At 41.3% G+C, this 23,531-nt stretch overlaps 1 protein-coding gene across 2 annotated transcripts in view; it reads left to right on the forward strand.

Moving 5' to 3' along the window:
• HOMER2 (homer scaffold protein 2) overlaps positions 1-23,531 on the forward strand; it is a 60,916-nt gene that overhangs the window by 13,919 nt on the left and 23,466 nt on the right. The window contains exons 1-2 of one of the 2 annotated variants that reach the window (XM_013957247.2): positions 6,772-6,806; positions 10,341-10,497. In XM_013957247.2, the coding sequence (XP_013812701.1) occupies positions 6,787-6,806; positions 10,341-10,497 (177 nt within the window). In that variant the 5' untranslated portion in view covers positions 6,772-6,786. Of the gene's footprint in view, positions 1-6,771; positions 6,807-10,340; positions 10,498-23,531 lie in introns of those variants that run through there. The other variant, XM_067305767.1, reaches the window with a different exon arrangement.

Below are 23,531 nucleotides of genomic sequence, written 5' to 3' on the forward strand. Positions count from 1 at the left end.
TAGTGTATGGGCAAGCCTGTCAATGATTACATGCATGGATTAATGCACACAAGAACTCTCCTCCAAGGGTCTGCTTAGTTCTGTGGTGTCTGAAATAAGGGAGAGTTTAATCATATTATTTCGCAATAGTGAGGCCTTGATTATGTTACTGATTAAAATCAGCTTTTCAGATTGTTTGTGCGAAGATAACCTCATCTGGCATTCAGATTCTTCTCACATGGGAGGGGAAGAAAACCCTAAACATGTTGCCCTGGTGGTGTCGGTGTGTCTTACATGCACAAACACACACAGATGATCTTTTACTTTAATCTTATGTTTGTAGACAAGATGCATTTAAATCAAATTTGGAGGCTTTTCTCCAAAATATAACCTCTCTATTTTTTAAAATAAACCCGAAATGGCACACACAACCTCAGACTATCCCCTGCCTTCTGCAACACGAAGGACACAGTGCAAAGGATTAATAATAATAACAATAAAAAAAAAAAGAGGACTCAACTAGCAACTAGGACTCAACTAACACGCTAAAGAATGCGCCCCATCTTTTTCAAGTGCAATACATGACGTTCTTCCTCCAAGGCTGTGTCTACATTTTTTTTCTCCTCTTTGACCGTTTCTCCCCGATGCTAGCACTAGAACAGCACATCCTCCATCAAGGAGGAGGATGACGAGGGCTCAGTGTGTGTGTTTTGCCCGAGGGGCTGTGGCGCCCTGAGGCCGCATGGACCTGCTTCGGCTGCCAGCACCGTCTGCGCCTGGGCGTCCTGCGCCTCAGCGCTGCCCAGGCCAGAGCTCCTTCCACGGGGATGCTGCTCCTCTTTCTTGGAGGAAGCTCCAAAAAACTGTTGTTTGGACTCCCTCCAGAATTGGCTGCCAGGCTGCATGGCCGTGTGTTTACCTGCATAAAGTCTGGGGTATTCTTGCATCTTAAAGCTGCAAATGAAGACCTCAGTGCGCCCATGGGCCTATCCACCTTGCTTGTGCAAATGCCCTCCCCGAGGATGAGTCAGGGAACGGTGCTCGAGGAACATGGTGTACCTCAAATTTGCAAGCTGCCTCCTTATATCTCCTTTGCTGAAGAGGAGAAAAAAAAAAGTGAGCAGTAACAGACAGGATGTGCCCTGAGTTTGCATTGGGATGGGAAAGTGTGGGCATCAGAGCAAAAAAGAGAGAGAGAGACTGGTTTCAGGCTTTCTTACAAACTTGCACTATCTAGTTCAAGATTTATACTTTCAATTTACAATGAAAATCTGTCAGTGAAATATTACAGTGCAAGCAGTACCTTTTTTTTTGTGTCAGAGGAGGCTGTACTAAAAGCATTAACTCTACTGGAACTGAGGCAAACCCAGAAGATATAATTTTTAAGCTGTCCAGAGAAATATGAAGGCTTTGGGGAGTCTGTTTATGCGTTGATACAGCCTCATTTGTCACTAAGGGCAGGAGAGTGTGTATCTATCCTAGCAAAGGGGGAAAACAGAGTACAATAATCTATTTTCCTCAGTTTTACTGGGTTTGCATTTATCCCTGTGTAAATGAGAGGCCATGTAAGCATTTCTTGGGTGCAAATGTATGGATCCTCTTTCAAAGTCTTCTAAAGGAGAATCTCTAAAATAATCAAAGTTACACAACCAGTTTCACACACATATGCTCCAAAATAAACTTTCATGATCTTTGTTCGTGATCTGTCATACTGGCAGCCTGAATTTGTTTTTTTTCAATAGACAATCTTACCTGTAAAGTATTAGTTCAGTTCAGTTCTTATCACCTGTGTATGTCTTACTCATAGAATATCTTGAAAGGTTAATAAGCCTCTGGAGGTAGCCCAGTAAGTAAAGTGCAAGCTTTTTCACTGCCCAAGTTAAGCCTTTTAATTTATATATTGACTTCATAAAGGCACAATGGTATTGTGAGATCGCACAGATGTTACAATGATTTTCACTCTGAGAGCTTTTGTCCTGAAGATTTATTGTTTTGGACTCAGCTGCAAATCTAAAATGAATTTAATTAACATCTGTGCTTTTAACAGTAAGTTCCTCTTTAGCTAGCTCGGTCTTTTTTTCTTAATTGTTTGTGTCTAAGTAACTAGAACTATTACATTTCCTACAAATGCAAGAAACACTTCTGCTAATTACATTCTGTCTGTTAAAATAATAATTCCTTTAAAAGAAGAGAGCTAAAAAGATGGCAAGAATTTAACGTGTTTCTTCAGGTGAGCTGATATCAAATGTAGTATAAAGTAGGCACTAGAGAATCACGGTTGTGGTTATTTGAACAAGTTGCCTGACCTTGCCCTTAATTAGCACTGCTGCTGAATGCAGAGCTGCTTTCCGAGCGGGTAACCTCATCGCGGTCCCTGATGAGGGTGGAGGTGCGGGTACAAAACACATGAATTTCAGCAACTGAAAAATCACAAACAGGGACTTTGAAACTGGGTAAAATATACTTAAAAAATAGCTTTATCTCTTTTTTGTTTTCACCTTTTTAGGTATGGTGTAATCGCTGTCCAAATAGTCTGGGTTTTTCAAAAGTTGTCCCACTTACACTCCTATTTTTACAGCCAGAGTAACTGTGATTCTGTCCTGCAGCAAAAAGATGCCTGCGAATGCAATGTTTGGATACTGGAGTACTAACGAATGCAGTTTAGGAGGTTCCTGCATTTTTTTTACAGAGAAAAAAATGCAAAAATCAAGTGCAGTGGCCTCCTGCTAGCCCAGCCTGCGGCTCTGAGCCTGCTGCTCCGCTCCTCACGTGGGACGGCTGCTGGGGCCTCCCTTTTCCATCTCGGAGCTCCATTGCTACCTCTTCTGTCCTGCTTCGCTCCGGGTTGCTTCTCCGTCCTTCCACGTAACTTCTGCTTTGGAAATACTCGAGTGAAAGGGGCTGTTTGCACCTGAGGACAAACAGGAGCTAATTAGACCTGGCCGAGAGGTGCGCGATGGCCTCGCAGCCCGGCCGGGACGCCGGAGCGGGCGGAAAGCAGAGAGGCTGAGCCACTTTTAGGCAGCGCGGTCCAGCCACTGGATCCGCTCCTCCTGCCTGTGGGAGGGTGTTTCCCAAGGATTGGCACCCTGCCTGCCCCCAAATCGGGTGGGAGAAACTGCTAAAATTGCTGAGAGCTTCTCTCTTGTCTGTGAAGGCTGTTCATTTTTTACAATAGCCTCTTTTATTGAGCGGTGAATATTCGAATGTTGGTAGAGCCTTTTAAATTAGCATAGTTCAAAACTTCCCCGAGTGGAAGGTCTCATACCAAACTGCCCTGCCAAGTTAGCGATAGCAAAGCTGTGGAGCAGCAGCAGTGAGGCGATTTGATTTTATTTCCAGGTTTGCTGCTGGCTCTGTTAGCCGGGATGCCGTCCTGCTCTCCGCGGCAGTTGCCTCAGGTGTAAAATGGAGCCATTACCCACCTGCTTCCCTCACGCTATGAATTTCGCAGTCTTGTGAGCTGACACAAGCTCTTCCCTTCTGATCGCTGTGCAGGCTGGCGGCCGACACTCCGACTTGCCTGTTGGATCTGATGCAATCCCACTGACCCAAATTAATTAGCGTGTACCAGTTTGGGAAGGTAGCAAGCTGCCTCCTTCCGTAATGTCGGTTTGTGGCTGTCACATCTGTAAAGCGCGTGGGATTTGTTTGCCACTCTGCAGCCCCGTGCTGCTCTGCGTGACAGTGGCAATGAATGCCTAGAAAGCCTAGCTGCCTTTTCATGGATAGTACACGCAAATCTATTTCGATTTTGGACAGCTGAGTCTCAGAAAGGTGCAAAATCAGCTTTATTTAAAAAAAAAACAAAACAACTCCCTAGCTTGCTACCTATATATTTAACTTAAGGTAGACAGCCACTGCCCTGCCTGCACACCTTGTCCACACGCTAGCTCCACGCGTGAGCTCTCATGGCCCTGCCCCGGGAGCCCCCAAGGCGCTGCGGTGCCCGTCCCCGCGGCTCGTGCCGCCCGGGCCCGTGCTGCCCGTCCGGGCTCCGGCGCCGAGCCACGTGCTGGCCTGCGGCACGCGCTGAGGTCCCGGCGCCGCAGAGCTTCAGCCTGACACACCTGCGCTTGCCTCCTTTGCGACAAGCACAAGAGCGGTTTGCACGTCTTGGCTTCTCCGGAGGTGAGATTAGGAGCGGGTCCTCTAAGCGCTGCTCTTATTCATCAGTTGGAGGGTAATTCATGCGTTTTTCCGCTTTGTGAAAAGATTTGATACAAAGCCAAGAACCTTCAGTACGTGTAGTCGGCAGGCTGAGGGACAGCTGATTAGCTCTTTTGTTTTGAGCAAAGATTCATTTTTGTGGATAAACTTCAGCCAGCATGCTGATTACCGTGTGGGATAACATGAAGTGTAATTTTTCCCTAAGGAGGGGCCATGTACTTCTTTAGAGCTGTGCCTTTACTTTGCTTTTGGTGGTTTGGGTGGGTTTGGAGAATGGGGCAGGTTGTTTGTTTGTTTTAAGTTTGAGACATGCGTGTGTGAACAGATGAGTTTTGCTTGGATAGGTGAAGTGGTATTTTTACAAGTCATTTTTCAGGAATCATTATTTGTCTGGACTTTCACGCAGATGAATATTTCAAACATAAGAAAAATCTCACTGCCCGCGAGGGTCCTCGCTGCTGGGTGGCATCTGGATCGTCTCCTCTGAGAGCCGAGGAGAGGTGACTGCAGAGCTTGTAGCCTTCAAGCTATAAGACACGCTTGTTCTGATTTATTTGGGACCGAAGCTGTGCGCTTGGCTCACTAATGTGCCGTTAGCTTTTGGAGCTGTGCACGCGTTTGTTGGAAGTCAGAGGCATGAGAAGGTCCCGGCGGCTTTTGGGCTGGTGTCAGGACCTTGGTCGCATGCAGGGAGCGACACGGCCATCAGGGCGCTGGGGGGGAGATCTGTGCATGCTGCTAGCTAAAGCTGGGGAGGGGTAATATGGAAACAACGCTTTCCTTTCTAGCAGTGTTGTTTATTTTTAGACTACCATAAATACATTTGGCACTCCAAATTAGACTAATGTACACATCTAAGGTTTGTTCTTTTTGTTTATAGTGCTGCCAGTGTGGCAATGCTTGATCCAAATAACTTTTGACACCATGTTTATCATATTGCATTTAGCAAGTGCAAATCTTTGTATCATGACGCGTGGCTGCAATGATGGGGAGGGCTATGTCACAGTCTAGGATTTTGTGCTAGTACTCTTTTTCTTTCTTGGGAGATCCTCCTTATCTAATACTTACTATAGCAAATCACTGCAGATCTTTTGGCGCTGTCAGGTAGGATAAATATCAGTGTGTGCATGAAGATGGCCTGTAGCAGGAAGTGCCACATTCCAAAAATTACCCTGATGCACTGTTTAGAGGCATGTGCATCCTGTACCAAATGTCAGTTATATGAGGACATATTTTGGAAGAATATCTTTATTTAGATTGACAGATTAGACTGTTAATGCAAAGCTCTCTCTCTTGTCAGTGTAGGGATAGCACAAATAATCCTCAGAAACCTGAGAATTCTTTTAATGTAACATTGTATGTGATGCATTGGAAGCTTTTCACAAAATGTGCAAATAATATTTGTGTTTCCACTATAATACCAGGCAAAATTTCTGTCACAAATATCTGTCATTCCAGATACTACAACAAGTAAAGGAGCTGCTTAGTTCTTTTTATTTGTTGTTCAGCCAACAGGGCGGCCACCCGACATGCATTTAGCTCTTAGCGTATTTAAATGAACCCACGTCCTTACCTGTAGGCAAGTCCTCGAGTCATGATATTGCACTTATTACCAAAAAGTTGCTCAAAACCGTGAATGTTTCTGTACTCAAGGCCTTGTTCCAGAGCAGTGGGTGGCTGTGAGCAGCCCCTGCGCGTCACATGGGCTCAGCCGACAGCGAGATCCCGCACAGTGGCCGGCCTGGAGCTTTCCAAGCCATAACTCCATCGGCCGCAGAGATCCCAAAGCTTGCAGACATTACAGTGCTGGCTTAAAATCAGCAAAGATAGCTTACAGCTCAAGTGATTTAAATCACTGGTTACATCCGTGATTCAAATATTAAACAAGGAACTTTGAATTAAATAATTTGAACTTTTCATAAGAGAAAGCCTGTTCCTGTTGATTAGGAATAGCAATATAAAACATGTGGTTTGTAGTACAGCTAGTTATACGCTCGTAAAATTTGGCATGGTTATATATTAATCAGAAAGCGATAATGTATCTCTCACAGCTGTGGATGTAGTTCATTAGCTTTAGAGTCTTAGGGTTTTTTAATCCTTAGGAAAAGGTTAACAACATATTTCTTAATTAATAGAGAATTATTTCTTTTTACTTGAGATTTGTCTCAAATGACATGAGGATGGAAGTTAGAAGTTAACAAAGACGCACAAAACCGTGGCTTGAAAATTATAATTGTATTTATAAAACATGCTGGTCACAGAAACGCCTCTCACCACCAAAACTCATCAAAGTGTATTTTCTGTCTTAATCTGCATTATTAAACAAAGAACTATAACTGTTAACTATAGTTTAGGTCTCCATTTGCTAATTTCCAGTAGTTTTACTTTAAACATTGGATGTTACTGTCAAATTAATTAAAAAAAATTTTTTTTTAAGAGAAATGTATTTAATCAATCATTAACAACTTTGGTTAAAATACATGAGATTTTAAACATTCATAAATTCTCTTTGTCTTCTGATTTACAGCTTCCACAACTCTGGTAGCTAGAAATGATATTACTCCCTGCCTCCCCAGTAAAACTGACAATTACACATAATCACCAGATTACAGGAGCTCAGACATCAGATAACACAGGATGTGCTACAAGAATTTCAAGTTAGTAATGTTGGGTTTTTTTAGATGTAAAACTTGATAAATCTCTGATAAAACAAAAAGGAGAGAAATCCTGGAAAATGAAATAATTCCTCTGTTAGTGAAATGCTTTCTTTAATGTCAAAAGTTGCAAGTGATTAATAATCTCAATTTGGAGGTCTATCAGGCCGTGGTAAGTGTTGTAAAAGTATATAATTGACAGTGTTTCAACTGAAGATAGAATGCTACAGTTTTATAGTTGCATGTATGTGCTTCACTGGTCAGAAGAGTTTGGGAGCCCCCGAATGCAGACATTTATCCCCCAGATTAAAAGTTGGGCCACTGGAGCTCATTAGTAGCAAAACTGCTGGATTTGCAAATCCAGACTGGCGATTTGGAAAGTGAGCTTTCGTCCCATCTCTGGCCATGCTGGGCTCACGGGCCGTGCTCAGGGGTTTGCATTTCTTGGGGAGAAGCTGGGCGCAGACCGGCGAGTGAATTCGGCAGCAACGATGGGACAGAGCAGGAGTGGGCTGTGAGCAGGAGACACATGGCCAGAGGATCGTTGCGCCAAAATGCCTCGTCTTAATTACTACAAGCCAAAGCTGGACCATCCTTATGGGAGGGTGCATCTCATGGAGGCTTTGTCTGTTCCCACAAGTCAAAAATCTGTCATGGGCCTCGATTTCCTCTAGAGCTGACCCTGGCAGAAAGGCCAGAGGGGTGGATGAAGAGCAACCAACTGGCCTGTCCGCACTGGGGACTCAATTATAGGTCAATAGATGACTTATCTTGGATGTGTTAAAACACTTAACACCTTTTTTTTTTTGTAATAGCATATCAACTAGCAAACTGCATGACCAATAGGGCTGCTGTTTGCACCTAGGAAGACAAAGTGTGCTTTTCTTGTTTGTTTTAATAATCATAAGGGTTAGAAACGCAGTCAAGTTTTGCCTTTAGTTTTTAACAAAAGTCACAAATGAATGGTTAGATGGGTATTTCAAGACCTGAACTTTATTTTCCATTAATTTAGCTACTTGGATGCAGGTATACAGCTCATGTTGACAGTAAGTTGCTGTAAGACTTCTGGAAAAAATGGAGGTTTTTTGTTTTTCACTTCATCCTGCTTTCATTATATCCAGATTTGCTTTATATGGTTACTGCCACTGCTGCAGAGAGGCCAGGCAAAATTTCAAACGTTGTTTTCTGGCATTGCTAAGATGTCTTAACAGAAATGCAATTGTTGTGGGATGAGCTTTCAGGAAGGAAAAATCTGAAACTTTTGAAAGTTAGGCCTGAAATATATAGGTCGTATTAGCATTAGCAAAAAACAATTATTAATAGAATCCACTAAAAACTCAAAGCTAAGTAAAAGGAGAAATTCTCCTTTTACTTAGCTCCACTCACAGAATGTATATATTTTTAGAGTAAAAGAGTAAGTAGCTTGGGGGAAACTCCCCTGCATTCCTTACTGCAAATAAACCACTGTCACTCAGGTGACACTTCCATGCATTTTATGGGAAGGGAAGCAGAAAGTTCAGTTGCTTTTACTTGCTTCATAAAAACGTGACCTTCTTGGGCTTCACACTGCTAATCCTTTGTAATGTATGATTGAAATATTTAAAAAATGATACAAAGACCTACCCTTTTTTTCCTAGCTGAGGACTGCACCGGGGCAACGTGCTCTAGGTGACCCTGCTTGAGCAGGGGGATTGGACTAGATGATCTCCAGAGGTCCCTTCCGCCTCAACCCTTCTGTGATTCTGTGATTTTAGTGTATGAAATGAGAGTCAGATTCAGTGAGCTGCTGATGAGGAAGAGCTGGAGTGAATGATACTCTTCCACAGCTGTAACATGACAGTCCTGTTATATTTTAAATTTATTTCATAGAAGTGTTTTACTGAGTTCAGCACAGCTGTCTATCCAGAAACTTGCTTGTCAGCCCCTGGAAAATGTAAAACTTCGCATATGTCTTGAAAGGGAAAAAAAAACAGTTTCATTTTCTCCTTTCTTAGGCCTTATTGGGCTTTGCAAGATCCCACCATCTTTCCTGAGCTAATCAAACAGTTAGATTGCTTCATCTGTTTAATACTAGTAAATTTAGTCTCCTTAATTTTAATATCGATTTTTGGTGTGATTGCTTTTTAATTACTTGTAATATAGCAGCATTTAACAGTTAAGATTGTGCTTGATGTTGTATACAGTTCCTACATACAGTCCCTGAAGTTGTTATATTCTAAAAACACAGAGGTGGATATAAAAGGAGTTGAAGATTATAGAAACATTAATAAAAACATAATTCCAAAACTCCAGGACTGAGAATAATAGAAAAGAATTCTTTATACAAATAGAAAAGAATAATAGATGAGAGAGGGAGATTTTTGGCCTTTCACCTAGCTCTCCTCATTTGTTTTGTGCACAGTTCTGTATGGCGGCCTTTTTGGTTTGCATGTGCTAAATATTTTGGGGAGTTAACAATGATGTACTCTATTGTAATACAATTATTTTTGAATCCTAGCATAATTCTGTCAAGTTGAACTATTGATGATATAATATTTTGTGCATAGTAAGAATATGCCGAATGATACACTTAATTAATATATACCGTTATTTACTGTAGCTTTCAAGAACTAAAAGCACAAAAACATATTTATAAACACCATAGTCTTGACTTGCAGGTCACTTCCACTTCTAAATTTGGATTAAAGTTATAATTTGCAGTGGATTTAATTTTAGGGCCTTTAAATAAGTCTCTATTCTGATCTTGAACCTAACTGACTTTTTTTGTATTGTGTTTTGTTCTTTTGGTCCTGCGTCTTCTCTGCTCTTACATGTGGTTTGCATTGCCACATGTATAAGGTAAAACCAAAACCCTTGATCATGAGTGAAATCTTCTTGTTGTGTACAAACACCTGCAGGTTGATGAGGAGTGGGGTGTCAGAGGCAGTATTTTACCCAGAGATACTGCTTGTTGCACTGAAATGCAATACAGGGATTTGGCAGTGTTTTTTCCCCTTGTTTCCCGAGATGATTGATTAACTATTTTTGCATTTGGTGAAGTTTTCATGCACATGCATAGAACAGTCTGATTCTGAGGAGAGGGATTTTAATATTTCAATAATTATACCCTGCCTTTACTCTGCTAGAGTGGGGGAATCTGCAGAGAGGTTCTGGCTCTAAGTAGCAACTCACGTGAATGAGTGATAGGAGCAAAGGCATCCGCGTGGGGGTTGTTTCTGTCTTTAGCAAAATCTGTGCACTGAGAAAGGATGCATGTGACTGTCCTTTCCTTGAAATAAGTATTATCAGTTTTGAGAAAAAAGTGGGGTACCCAATTAATATAACATGGGGAGAAAATATGGCCTTGTGCTGCTGTTCACCTCCTGGGCTCTGGCAATGACTCAGGACACTGTGAGTCACATCGCATGGCCAAGATGGGGCCGCGGTCGCTGGCATCCTCTGCCTCGCAAGGCTGGGTGCCGGGCGAGCCGGGGCCTCTGGGACACTTCATCTCCCAGGGACTCATGCCTGTGTTTCTCCTGTCCCTCCCTATTCTAGAGAGCAGCCCATCTTCACCACCAGAGCCCATGTCTTCCAAATTGACCCCAGCACAAAGAAGAACTGGGTCCCCGCGAGCAAGCAGGCCGTAACTGTTTCCTACTTCTATGACAGCACGAGAAGCAGCTACCGGATTATCAGTGTGGATGGAGCCAAGGTAGGAGGCTGGCGGGATGCTGGCACGTTTGTGTGTGGTGAGGGCCACAGCTATCACAGCTAGCCGTGGACGGGCTATGTCAAACACAGAACTTCATAAACACTCAGTTTTTCATATAACCCATTATGAACACTTGTAGTGATAAAGCTTCTGACTGAAAAACACGGGGCACATTAAAAGTGATTTTGCCCAACTTAATTGGCTCAGACAGGATTTCATCTCTGATGGGTTTGACTTCTTTACTATCTTAATGAGCCGATAGCTTTAAGTGTCAAAATTGAGTCTATAGTATCTAAACCCACCACCTGTACTAAGTAGATAATGCTGAGGCTTTTTTGGTGGCAAAATGTCCTTTTTAAAGGGAACAAAGAGACAGATGTGTGCAGACTAGAGCTTTTAATTTAAATGCCAACTGCGTATTCACTTTTGCCTAGTTGAAATGTTTATAGGTTAGCATTTAATTTTCTTCAGTTTTCACACTGGAGTTCATCAGCCTTAGGTGACAAATTAGGCATGAAGGCTTCCCCCCACCAGCTTCTTTTTTTCTTATTTTGTCATGCATTGCCAGATAGTATGCTGGCGTATTTTTTTAAGAATTTTGATTAGTTGGACTGAATGATGGATTAGACAACCATTTTTATTATATACTAGATTCATCCCTCTGATTAGTTCCTCTGAAGTTAATTCTAAGTGACCATTTTCCCTAGCAGACTGCAGTCAGAGGTATGAGTTAAAACATTTCATTCTTGTGCAAAATTCATTAGTCGTTTCTGTCAAAGCACAGAACACAGAATAACGAGACAAGTTTAGTTTGTTATCCATGTTTGTGTTCAGGGAAGGATGTTAAAATATCACTATTCTGGGAGAGAGATCTCCCAGAAATCATCCCTTAATAAACCTTTTATATCTGTCATGCCTATTTCACGTGCTTGTTTTTCTAAGCATCTGCTGTGCTGTACTTGGTTACGTATTGGCTTATAAATCAGCCATACTGCCTGTTTAAATTGATGGTAATACTTCATTAACATTGGTACAGCATTAATATATTACCATCATTACATTGTTTCTGCTGGTGTGTTCATTTCTAAAACCAGCAGCAAAGTGCCTTGGTTTGCAGTTGGCACACTCGCAACCCGTGTAACTTGCAGGGAAAGCTTAGCTTACCAAGAGCTCTTGCTTATGCCTAGCTAATTCTCCTGCTCATGGTAGTAGTGGGCTGTCGGCTTTGAAAACCCAGGCTAGCATTACTTCCAAGCCAAAACTATTGTACTGTCAGCAGTGGATTGCTTGACTTATGTATGTGCATGCATGCATTACAACTAATTAATGAAAAGAAAGTAATTATTCTGTGCGTGGGGAGGATGCAGGGGCAGGGCAGTACATGCCTACAGCCAGAGTTCTGCCTCGCAGTGCAAAGCAGGTACTGAGAACAGGATAAGCATCCAAGCTTTGTGTCTTAATCTGCCTGAAAGACATTCAAAAGGCAACCACCCCTCGCTGTAGCATGTCCCAGAAGAAGGTGAGCCTCCTGCAATTAAAATTTTCCCCTGGGGCTTTCTGAGCAAAGAGTCAATTGCTTCCAAATGAATTATTCCTTTTCGCTAGTTAAGGAGCAGGTTAAGAAGAAATGCTGTCTTCAAGCTTGCCTCTAAAGAATCTCTAGTTACCCTCCCTGTCCATTTTAAGAGTCCTAAAGGTGCTGACTTGGAAAAAGGAGGATGTGTGTACTCAGCTAATGAGAAGGGTTGATTTTTCTCCCACAAACAACTATTGTTTAGCATTTTGACTTACTTTTCTAGCCCAAATGAAACCTGATCGAAATGTGAGCAAGAATACAGACAGCATTTGTTGGTTTGGTCTTGCTTTCCCTACATCTCACTTATTAGAATACAGTCTTCCATCCAAGGGGCTCCTTCGTGTGTTGGCAAATATCAGACAGATTAGCTTCGCAGCATCACTGTGGGCAAAAATTATCCCTGCTTTAAAGATAAAATAGCTGAAGCTCAAGTAAATTAAGGCACTTGGTCATAGAAGGAAGGTGGTGATGAAGAGTATGTATCTTACAACTCTCCATCCTTGTTTTACCTGCAAGATGGCTGTTCTAACAGGCTTTTTTAGACATATATGTATGGGGCACATTGCAATGCTTGCAGAGAAATCACATTTAAATACAACTCATAGGCAACTGTTTTGGCAGGGGTGCCTTTTTGTGTTTTGAGGGTTTTTTTGTTTGTTTGTTTGCTTTTTTACCTTATCAAATTGACATTACATAGCAACAATACCAATATTTTAAAATGTTCAAGAGCACAGGGCAGTTCGCTTGAATGTTGTTTGTTACTCAGTTACATAAGCTTTGTTTTGCTTTTAGGATTCAACATGTTGCTCTGGGCAGCGTGTTGAATTGCAAATATGCAGAAGAACGTAGGGCTGCTCAAACCCGTTAGTGCTGCTGTCATCCAGACGATAGGGGCAGGCTGTGCAGTGAGAACTTAATGAATATTTAGCATCCTTCTGATGTAGCACCGACCTCATGGGCTGTGCTTGTTGCGCAAGTGGCTTGTTCAGGCTCCTGCCGCTGTCCTCAAAGGTGCGGGAAGGTCCAGGTTTGGGGGCGGCCACAGTCCCCATCCCTCAGCCCCATCCTCTCTTTCCACAGCAGCTGCTCTCCTTCCAGGGAGGTCCCTTGCCTTTTCTTCAAGCCCTGTGGCACAGGGGCTGCCCCAGGGCAGGAGGGTGTTGGAGGTTTTGGGAGTGATGGGCTGAAGGTGGAGATCAAGAGGAACCATTAAGCACCTGTGTTTAAAGGCATTAATATTGGGAAATCATTTTGCAAGTGTGGCTGGCAGAGGGGCCTGAAGTTTGCTGTGCTCTGCTGCCTTGCGCAGTGGGGCACTGACTTCAGTTTCTGATCGTTTTGGCAAGTTGTGGAAAAGAACAGAAGGGCCTGGTTGGGACGTGCAGAGGTGGCAAAGACAGAGATTGCATCAAAGAGGAAAGTGGGACGGGAAGTAATAAGGTAAAGAGTGAATGCAGGGGAATTTCAGTCTTTCTTTGGCAGAGGGATTATGAGAAGCACATGCTGAAAGCCAGGAGTCTGCTGGGATGGAGAGCAGCCAGAGGACAGTGTAGCCCTCCAGGTGCCAGGTTTCTCCCAGAACCGCCCAGCCCCACAACAACAAAAACACTTACCAAAATGCTCGGGGAGTCAAGCACTGAAAAGTGGAGACTCTGGAGTCGAAATAGCTTGTACCACTTTAATTCTACAGATATTACAATTGCTACATCTTTCACAGAAAAACAGGTGCTTTGAACAGTAGATTGCAATTTATAGCAAAAAATTTCACAGATACCATAAAAGTATGCACAGGATGATCTTAACCAAGATACTATTGCCAAACAAGGGAATAGATTAATATATCTTTTAATTACATTATAATTGACTTGTATGTTGTCAAGAAAGTAATTTCATCATAATGTTTTACAAAGTTTTTAGCCAGAGGCTGTCTAAACTGCAGCATAATGAATGCTAGAGGCAACAATCCTGTGCAATGCAAGGGCACACACTGATTCAGAGTTAATGAGGCAGCTGAGAGACTTTGCCATATGAAAGTCCTCAGCGTTGTGGGCAAAAGTCAGCCTTGTTGAAAAATGACAAAGTATGGTGATGGCGCAGGGAGAACATGAACTCCTAAGTGCCAGGTTGTTGTGCAGTGTGCGGGGAAAGCCACACACAAGGCTCCTCATTAAAACTGACCTACGTTATTCTGCCTTTTAGAGTGGGAAAGAAAGTTTGAGAGCATAAATATTACTCAGACTGATTATTGCCATCTTCCTCTGGAATAATGCATGATAGTGTCTGGATTGGTGAGGTTGGTTTTTTTTATTTTTTAAGAAATTGGAAATAGGTATTTTCCAAGTTATATAGAGGAGAAGGGGAAAGGATAAGAAACTATTGTTTCCATATAGAATTTGAGAAAGGAGTATTGAGAAAGGAGTATAATTCCTAGTCCACCTCAAAAACAAGCTTCAGCCCTCGTTTTCCCCAAATGTTATATGTCTACAGAACCTTTGATTTCCACAGCGTCATTTTTATCTTTTGAGAAATAATTTATCAACAGGGAACATAAAACTAGCTTAAAATTAATATCCAGCAATAAACCATAGGACGTTTGAGATCTATGCCACAAAGAAAAGCATCACAGTAAGAGTCATTTCAGATGCCAGTCTTAAGTAACTTCCATGAGCTGCTTAGACAGATGAGTAGAAAAAATTAAAATCAGGGGTTAGAAAGATGAATAGATGGCAAGACTAACTTTGATAAATACATAATATAGAAACAAAGACTTTGTGTTTCAGGGAAAAATTTTTGTTGGCTGACACTTATTCCCAATTGTTAGATCATTTAAAACAGTTTATTACCTAACATTTACCTTGAATATTGAAGATCAGCAGCTAAGTTGAACATAATTGTGTTAAGGTACTAAAGAGATAACCAGAAAAATTGTTGTGCTGGGAAAGCAAATTCAGTGGGTCTATTTCTGAAGTAAATTGCAATTAGTAAGAATAAGAGTATGGGCCAAATTTGGCCAGTCAGTATTCACATAATGTTCCACAAAGTGAATACAGTACACAGTGTGATGAAGCTGCTTGATTGCTAAGTGGAACATGTACCCGCATACTAGGACATGTCAGTGAGTATCATACCAAGAAGGGACAACGTGATTTTGAGAGCAGAATGAAGCTTACAGGGGCAGAGCTGCTATGCTGAGCAGGACCCAGCAGTCTGGGGTACCCACGATTCAGCCCCAGCAGCAGTCTGTAGCAGATATTTAGGGAGGTAAGAACAGGTGATGTGTAAATCTACTAATGTTTGATGTATTTCTGGCTTTCTCAGTTCTTGTACCAGTCCTAATTGCTACCTAATTTAATAGCTCTGCACCACTTCACGACCATGCTTTTTTGTTCTCATGAATGGAGGCTGGCTTCCCAGGTACATTTATAGGAAATTCTGAGTCCTAGCATTACTGTATTCAGAGATTCAAAACAAATAATTTTCTTCACCCATGGAACTGAAATTATTTTAAGACATAGCTGTTAAAAATATTCTAGGATATTTTGCCAAAAGGTGGGTCTTAGATTTAAGGAGCTTTCCTTTCATAGGAGAAAAAAATTGCAAGGTGTGATAACATGGATGAAATTTCTTCATTTGGATAGTTTTTTGGGTTTTTTTTAATTGACCTAAAATCAGCCCTTATCAGTATCAATATCAACTCTATCAACCAATATCAACTCTTTCTCAGGAAAAATCTATCAGGTGATTTAGATATTAGAAAACTTTTGGTGATGACTTAAAAAAAAAAGCTTCTGGCAATGTGAACCTTGCAAGGTGTCTGTGTTGTCGTTCGAGCATTTAACTGTGCCTCTAAGACCTGGTGGATCTGATTCCCAATAACATGCAATGGAAACAATCACAACACCTCTTTCTGTCTTACATTTAGAATATCCATGTGAGTTCACCTGATCCTCTCCTAGCGGAGTTAGATGGAGGTATGTCCTGCAAGGAGGTTCCCACAGTCATGCTTAGCTAATGTAGTCCTCCAGCTGATGTGACTACAGCAGCTCTACCATGTGAACTCTCATCTTTCCATGACTTTTACAGGCTTCACAGTATTTTTTTCCATTGTAAACAGATTACTAGAAGGCAAAGGGCTTCCCAGCCCTGCTACTGTTGTGACTGACTTGCTGCAGCTATATGTTATAGGGTCCCTGTGGGTTCGTTTGTTTTTTTTTTTTCAGCTGAGTTTTGGGTCATCTGATTTGGCTGAAGCCAGCCATACTCTTAGCTGGCAATATGGGATTCACACTTAAGACCTACGTTTTCAGGTTTAATAATTTCACAGTGAAATTATTGGAGGATGTTTTATAGCCTTGGGTTGCAAAAGATAAAGGAATGTACAATAACTTTAAAAGTGACTTTAGATGTGATGTGCTGCTTTTTCTTTTTCTTTTAATGTGTACAGAGAAATCCTGAATTAAACGTTATGATTTTGAAAGGTGTGGGTGAGCATATATGTGTGTTTTGTCAAAGGGACAGAGATTCTTTTATTTCCAGTTTTGCCTGCCCTAGTTTTCTGTATTACCCTAGCTTTATTTATTGTCATTGCTTGTCAGCACTGTTGTCTGCTCTTTGCGTTGTGGGAGAGCCTGGTGCTGATGTGGGTCAGAGTTCGCGGCCCCGTGCATCTGGAGATGTAGGGAGGCCCTGTTCCTTGCCCTGAAGATTATTCTGTTGACTGCAGTACTGGCAGGACTATGATTTCCGGAGAAGCCCTTTTGGTAAACTCTGATTAAATTAGCAGAAAATACTTTTTATTCCACCTTCTCAAAGCTTTTTCCTCTGATGAGTAACTGAGATGGATATTCCTTTTTTCAAAACTTTCTGCCATGTTTTTTTGCCCTTCATGCTGTTTCTTCTAGACTGGATGGGAAATCGCTGCCAGCTTCGTTTCTAGTTGTCCTAGAAAGAACATCAACCATAAAATGGGAGAAGAGGAGCACTAGCTCAATATTACCTATTCTTCTGTCACTGAATATCAGCATGAAAAGGTCCTTTCATCAGGAAGACAGTGTGTGACACTTCTTGTTGTGTGAAGAACCCGAAAGGCATATCCCAGCTCAGGAGTGAATCTGCATTAGGATAACCCAGTGGAAAGGTGAACAGATTTTGACCTCTGGAGCTCCAGGTTGACTAATCCAATATTGCTGGGTTCTTGTCCATGTCCAAGTTGACCAATCTAATATTCCTGGTTTTTTGTCCATATTTGTCCACAACAGAAACCTTAATATACCATAAGAAAAGATTTCCAGTACTGGACTAGCTGAGTACTGTGATACAGAAAATTGAATGTATTTGATGACCTTCATCTCTTCACCCCTATCATAATATGCTAAGTATTTCATGAACTATTGGAACAAATTTCAACATGATTATTAGCGCTGAAGATAATATTTGAACCATAAAAGAGTAATTCCAGCCAATGGAACTAATTAACCCCACACATAAAAGAGAAGAACATCTTTTGAGCTATAAAAACATTGTATAAAATATAATTTTAAAGCATAATCCTGTCTCCCAGTGTGCATAATTTGTGTGTATGTTGTAATAAACATCTTGTTGCTTTTATGCCGGCGAGATGCCTATTAAGTGAAAGCATATTAGTTGTGGCTTTATGATCTTTATATATACATAAATATGATACAGATAGCTGCTCTGTCTCAATGGTAAAGTACTTATTATAATGCCTGCATGTATATATTAAACTTCTCTGAAATAATTTGATGCTGTTCTAGCCTGCTCTCACCAGAACAGTTTGCTTTGTAAGGCAGCTGCAGTGGAGGCTGCTGCAGCTTAAGATTTCCTAGCACATGCAGAGGAAAGATGCTCGTGTACGAGATGCACGTTCTAGTAACATTTGCGCTGAACAAAGTACTTTCTGAAAGGTGCCTGAAGAGGCTCTGGTTGCTTTTCAGAGTCTCTTTTGGGTTCGTTGTTGTTGTAAATAATGAAGCTGGATTGGGCTCCTTGAGAGGCAGCTGCCGCTTTTGTAGCGAACTTCTCCTTCATTTTGTACGATGAACAAATGAACAGCAGGAGCACATCTGTCCTATGCCGAGTCCCAGCGTTCTAGTTTAACCTAAACTGGAACTTGTTCTTTCTCTAACTGAGATAGTGAAACAAATTATAAGGAATAATTAATAATTTTACTGTGCTGGTTTTAATATCTACTTTCTGATTTCACTTAAGGATGTTAGAGGAGTTGTGGTGAATGCAACTTCCAGATTTTTAGTATTGGTTTAAAGGATTCAGACAGGACTCTCAATTTAGGGAAAACCTGCTGTCAGATGAGTGATCTTGGTGCCATTTTAGGCACAGGTTGCTGGCCTGGGCAGATGCTCCTAACATGCTCTGTGTGCCTGAGTAGCTGCACTCCGAATTTGGCCCTGGGGAGACGCAAATAGGTCAGTCTGTGGTGTATCAAACAGAAATGTGAATGTTGGCATTACAATGGCCACATTAGGAAAAACTTCTAATCATCTAGTAGCCAACGAGACAACAAGGTAGTGACTGGAAGCTGAAGCAGGACAGATGCAACCAGGAAATAAACCCACATAATTAACTGTGGGGTCCACACACAGAAGTATGCAGTGAGTCCTTCTGTTATAAAGCCCAAGACTTAGTTTTTTTCTCAACAACATCTTTGAAATAAGAGTGGATAAAATTAATGAAAATAACAGTCCACAATGATCTTAAAATATTTTGTGTTACCTGTGTTTGTGGTGTACTCAGCTTGACTAAAGTAGTTTGAGATTTTGTTCTCTCCAGATACTAAAATAACTTGAGAACATTTTGTCTGGAATTTGGTGATGAAGAAATGGATCACTAAAGGCAAAGTAGAGCTCTTGGCCAGTGATGAGACTACCCAGCTGCATCATCCTTTATTTGCTTAAGATAATATCAAATATTCAGAAATTCAGTCTAAGAGGAGCTGCAGGATTTAATACTTTGGAAGATAGTGTATTGCCTAGAGTTCTGCCTGCAAGAGAGTTTTCAGCTGTTGCTAAGACTGGTTTAGATATGCAGAGCTAGTAATGTTGGGTGTGGTTGTGTAGACAGGTCTTGAGTGTTCAGAGGAAAAATAGTGTTACAGCTTAACTGCAATGGTAATTCCAGAATTGCTAATATCAGGGGAGATGAGCTGTGAACAGAGGGAAAAATTAAAAATGTTTGCATAAGCAAGACCTAGGGCTGTAAGTGAAAGAGAACTTGCCACAAGCTGGGAAATGGAACAAGTAAATAACAGGAAATTTGGCCAGTCCCTTGAGAGTGTCCCTTGAGACTGCATCAACCACAAGTCCTGATCATCTGCTGAAGATGTGTTTTGGTTTAAAAAAAAAAAAAAGGAGCTATAGAACTCGTATCAATTATATGTTTCTATATTAATCTCTTTCCAAGTTATTAACTTCCAAATGTGAAAAATTCTCAGTTCATTGTCTGGACTATTTCTGGAAGTAAATCCTTCAGAAGCCAGTTGGTAAGCTTAGGGGAGCAGATAACAAAGTGCTGGCAACAGCTGTATGTGACAGAAGAACAGAACCACATCTGCCTCTCAGTTTGATCCTATCTGGCTAGTTTTCTGCTGAAATATACAGTGCATCTGTATGTCACTGGATCTGTACAAAAAGGACACACAACTGAATCCAGGAGACTGATGTTGCAGAAACCTTTTCATGGGCCTGGTTTGCTACTCTTTAAGAAGAAGATGTTAAAAATCCATGCCAGACAATTTCTAATGGCATCACGTACCGGCAAATAGAGAAACTTTGGCCCAGATAAATTTTCCCTTTTTAAAACCTCCCCATAAAATGTCTTGGAAAAGCCCTGTCGAAGAAATTGTTTCAGTACATAATTGCCTCTCACAGAATTGTTTTTTTCATCGCTAGACTCAAGTATTAATGTTGGTATCAGGATGTGCCAAAAAGGTTAATTAAGCCATATGATGTTATTGTAATGAAACCTGGAATCAAGCAAAACGTGCCTGTTTCAGGTCATGAATGTTGAACTTAGCAGAGGTTTTGAAGACTCTCTAACAAATCTTTGGTGAAAATAACCCATGTCTGTTATCAAGTGAAAACTGAGGAAAAAATCAAGGTTTTCATAGCATCATCAAAATAGACATAACATGGTAGAGTTTGCAGATGCTTTTCCTTATCTGTTGCATTTCATTAATGATCAAAGCAAAAACTGTGGGATGGGATTAAAATAGGCAAATTTCCCACATATGGTAAACACTTTCATATCAGCTCACCAGACTTCTGTGACCAGGGTGGGGCTTGGTTTTGTTACAGGTTTTGCATTGTGCTACCTTTTTCTTCCAAAAAGAAATGATAAGAGGGCTGAGGAATGGAAACCTTATTCCCAAAGGTGACTGTGTTGAGCCCCTGTTCTGCCTTCTTGAGCTGGAAAGCCCAAGAATTTCCTCCCAGGAGGACTTAGCTTGATTTGTTCAGAGAAGCAGAACCTGCTCTCCGTTATATTAGGAACTTCTGTCGAGAATTGCAATAAATGCAGCACTGGTTAGTTGTTTGTCTCCTAATTTGAGATTTTTACTCCCTCTTTTTTAAGTTCAGCTACTGAAAGTAATACAGAACAGTTTCTGTAAGCTGTGCTTTGTTAAGTCCTAAGGATTACTTTCCAGCAAAAGAGCTATATCAATTATTTGTTTCTTTTTTCACCCTGCTGCAATGCCAGAGGTATATAATACTTGGAAATCCCTACTCAGAAAGTTAATGTATCAGACATGCTAATCAAGTCATGCCAGATGGAGTTTATAAATAAACTACACCGTATTGCATATTCTTAAAATTTGAGCGTCAAACGATTTGATGCAATATTTTCCCAGTTTTACAAAAAAAAAAACGCACTGCTTCCTCCTTAGTTCTGGATTGTGAGTCATGTGCAGTGGCACAATAGTCATTAGATGGAAAACGATGAATACTGTAAATGACTGTTAACTATTAAAAACTAGATGAAGTCCAAAGCTGATTCTCCCTGAGGAGTGAACAAGATGATCGTGTGAGCCTTAGATAACCTCCATCTGGCTATATTTTCTAATGGCAAAATAAGAATGGGGCATTTCTGCAGAGGCAGAAAGAATATCATTTTATGTTTTCTCATAGATACAGCCTATCTTCAGTTGTTAGTGTATTGCTCCTAGGTGTTATTAGACCAGGCTGTACTTTTCAGACTGTCCCCTAACAGTGACCACTGTTAGATGCTATAGAAGATGCCAAATAGATACTGTCGTCTCCGAAAAATAGCTTATCTGTCTTCCTTGGACATTTTCATGCCAAGGAACAGTTTTTTCCAGATTTTAGAGAGGAAGGAATAAGCTATCTCATTGCTGACCGCTCACTTAAGGTGTGAACACCAAATGTCTTCATCACAGCTTCTCCCATCTTGGTATGATGAGCAAGAAGGGAGATGCAGTCATGCCCAGCATTACCCCCACCACAACAACTGAGGGTAAGGCCAGCGAGAAGGCGAGTGTTGTCAGCAATGTGGGGGACATTGTTTTACTGGGATAGGGATCTTTAGTGATGCTTAAGACAGAAGGAAAGGGAGGCATGAAAGGATAGTTTGAATACCAGCCTTGTATTTCGTGCAGTGTTCAAGACGCAGCCCAACCTGGTCCTTTTTGAGCCAAATCATCTTTCAATGTCAGAAAAAGCATTTTAGGGTGCCAGGGTGGGCCCTGAGTTCTAACAAGTGTTTGTGAAGAAAGCCACAAGGATGAAGTCCACTGCTGCAGGCTTGCTGTCCTCCCACGCTGCCCATGTCCAGTCTAAGGTTTCTAAGCAGGGGCAGTGGGCAACACTGCCACGGTCTTGTCATTCTGTCCCCAGAGAAATGCTCACTTCCTACATCCCTGCTTCAGTCTGCTGGTTCCAGCTTCACAGACATCATCTCAACCTTGTCTTTAGAGGGTATTGCTCATCCATTCCTGGTTTAGCTCATTCTGGTTTTGATGTGCATGTGCTTGGACAAGCTGGGATCTTGAGAAAGTCATTTCTGACCTCTGCATAGGGGCCTTCATGCTGAAGTGAGCATGAAGGCTGTTGGGATAGAGCTTTAGGGATGTAGAAATGATCAGTGGTTAAATGCTTCTTATAGGAGATCAGTTAAATTATAAGGCTATAGAAAAGATAATGTACTTTTATTAAATACTCCAAAGCATGAGTATGATGTAGCTATGTATTATTTTTATTGTGTCTCATTGCAAGAAAGTGCAGCCTTTTCCCCCACCTCATTTTTAGTCACCAGGAAAAAAATGGGCTCTACTGTATTCTTCTCCCTGCCTCTGAAAACATGAGAAAAAAGATTTCTAATTTTAAATAATACACAAATATATAGGTTTATATATTTTATGAAATGTTGCATGAAATTCCTGGGCAATAATTTTTTCCAGTATAGAGGACTTGAAATTCCTCACTGTAGATTTCCTTCATGAAACAGCTGCTGGTGCTTTGAATCGTGTGGGTGGTTGGATGTGTGTGCTGTGCCTAAAAGGAAAAAAATTCTAGTCAGATGTCAAAGCAAAAATAGGAGATTTTAGAGATTTAGACTGGGTGGAGGAGGTGGGAAACCAACTCTGCAGAGATGTTAATTACCTTGGGAAGAAAAAGAGTACAATGGAGTAGGTGTAGCAAGAGATTTACTTAATAGAATTCACATAATCATGAACCCACTTTTGTTTCTTTTAGACAGGTTCTCAATGAGGACTTTATAACAGAAATATTTTACCAGGGGAAAACTGTTATTAGTCTTTTCATTGGGGGGTGTCTATTTTTACACCTCTCTTAAGAAAAGAGGTTAAGAGCCACTTTCAAATGTAAGGCATAAAGGTTTTTGTTTGATTTATTGGAATGTGGGATTAAAAATGAACCACATCATTCATTGAATTATCCTGGGTGGATGCAAGGTGGATCTCTAGGAAGGAAAGGTATGTACGATTGTAGAAATCGCCCCTTTCCCCACAAAGCAAGCAGCAGCATCGTACAAGATAGTCTATCCATGAAAGGTGGTCACATTTCTGTAGGGTGAGTTCAGGCTGAGAAGTAAACGGTTTGGATTGCAGCAAGTCCTCTTTGGCTTCCAAGGAGTCCTACTGTCTATGCACAGTGCATATGAGTCATTATAGTTCCCCTTGCTTCTACTCTTTCATGTAGCAGAAATAAATTATGTGGTTACGGAAGCTTTTAAAATCCATGGATGGGTGAAATAGCTAACCTCCTGATTAACTGTAGAGAACAGAAATTGTTGAAAATAAGTGGCTGACCAGGCTTGCTAGCTACGTAGGGCTGACATGATCAGTATCTGGAGCAGGAGTCTGGTGGCAGATGTTCTGCTGTCACCACCTGTCTTTTCTGTCTTTTGAGGCACCCAGTTATGCACAAGTGATGGAGAAGAGCAAGGA

This window comes from Apteryx mantelli, chromosome 15 (assembly GCF_036417845.1).
Source record: "Apteryx mantelli isolate bAptMan1 chromosome 15, bAptMan1.hap1, whole genome shotgun sequence".
NCBI classification, from domain to species: domain Eukaryota; kingdom Metazoa; phylum Chordata; class Aves; order Apterygiformes; family Apterygidae; genus Apteryx; species Apteryx mantelli.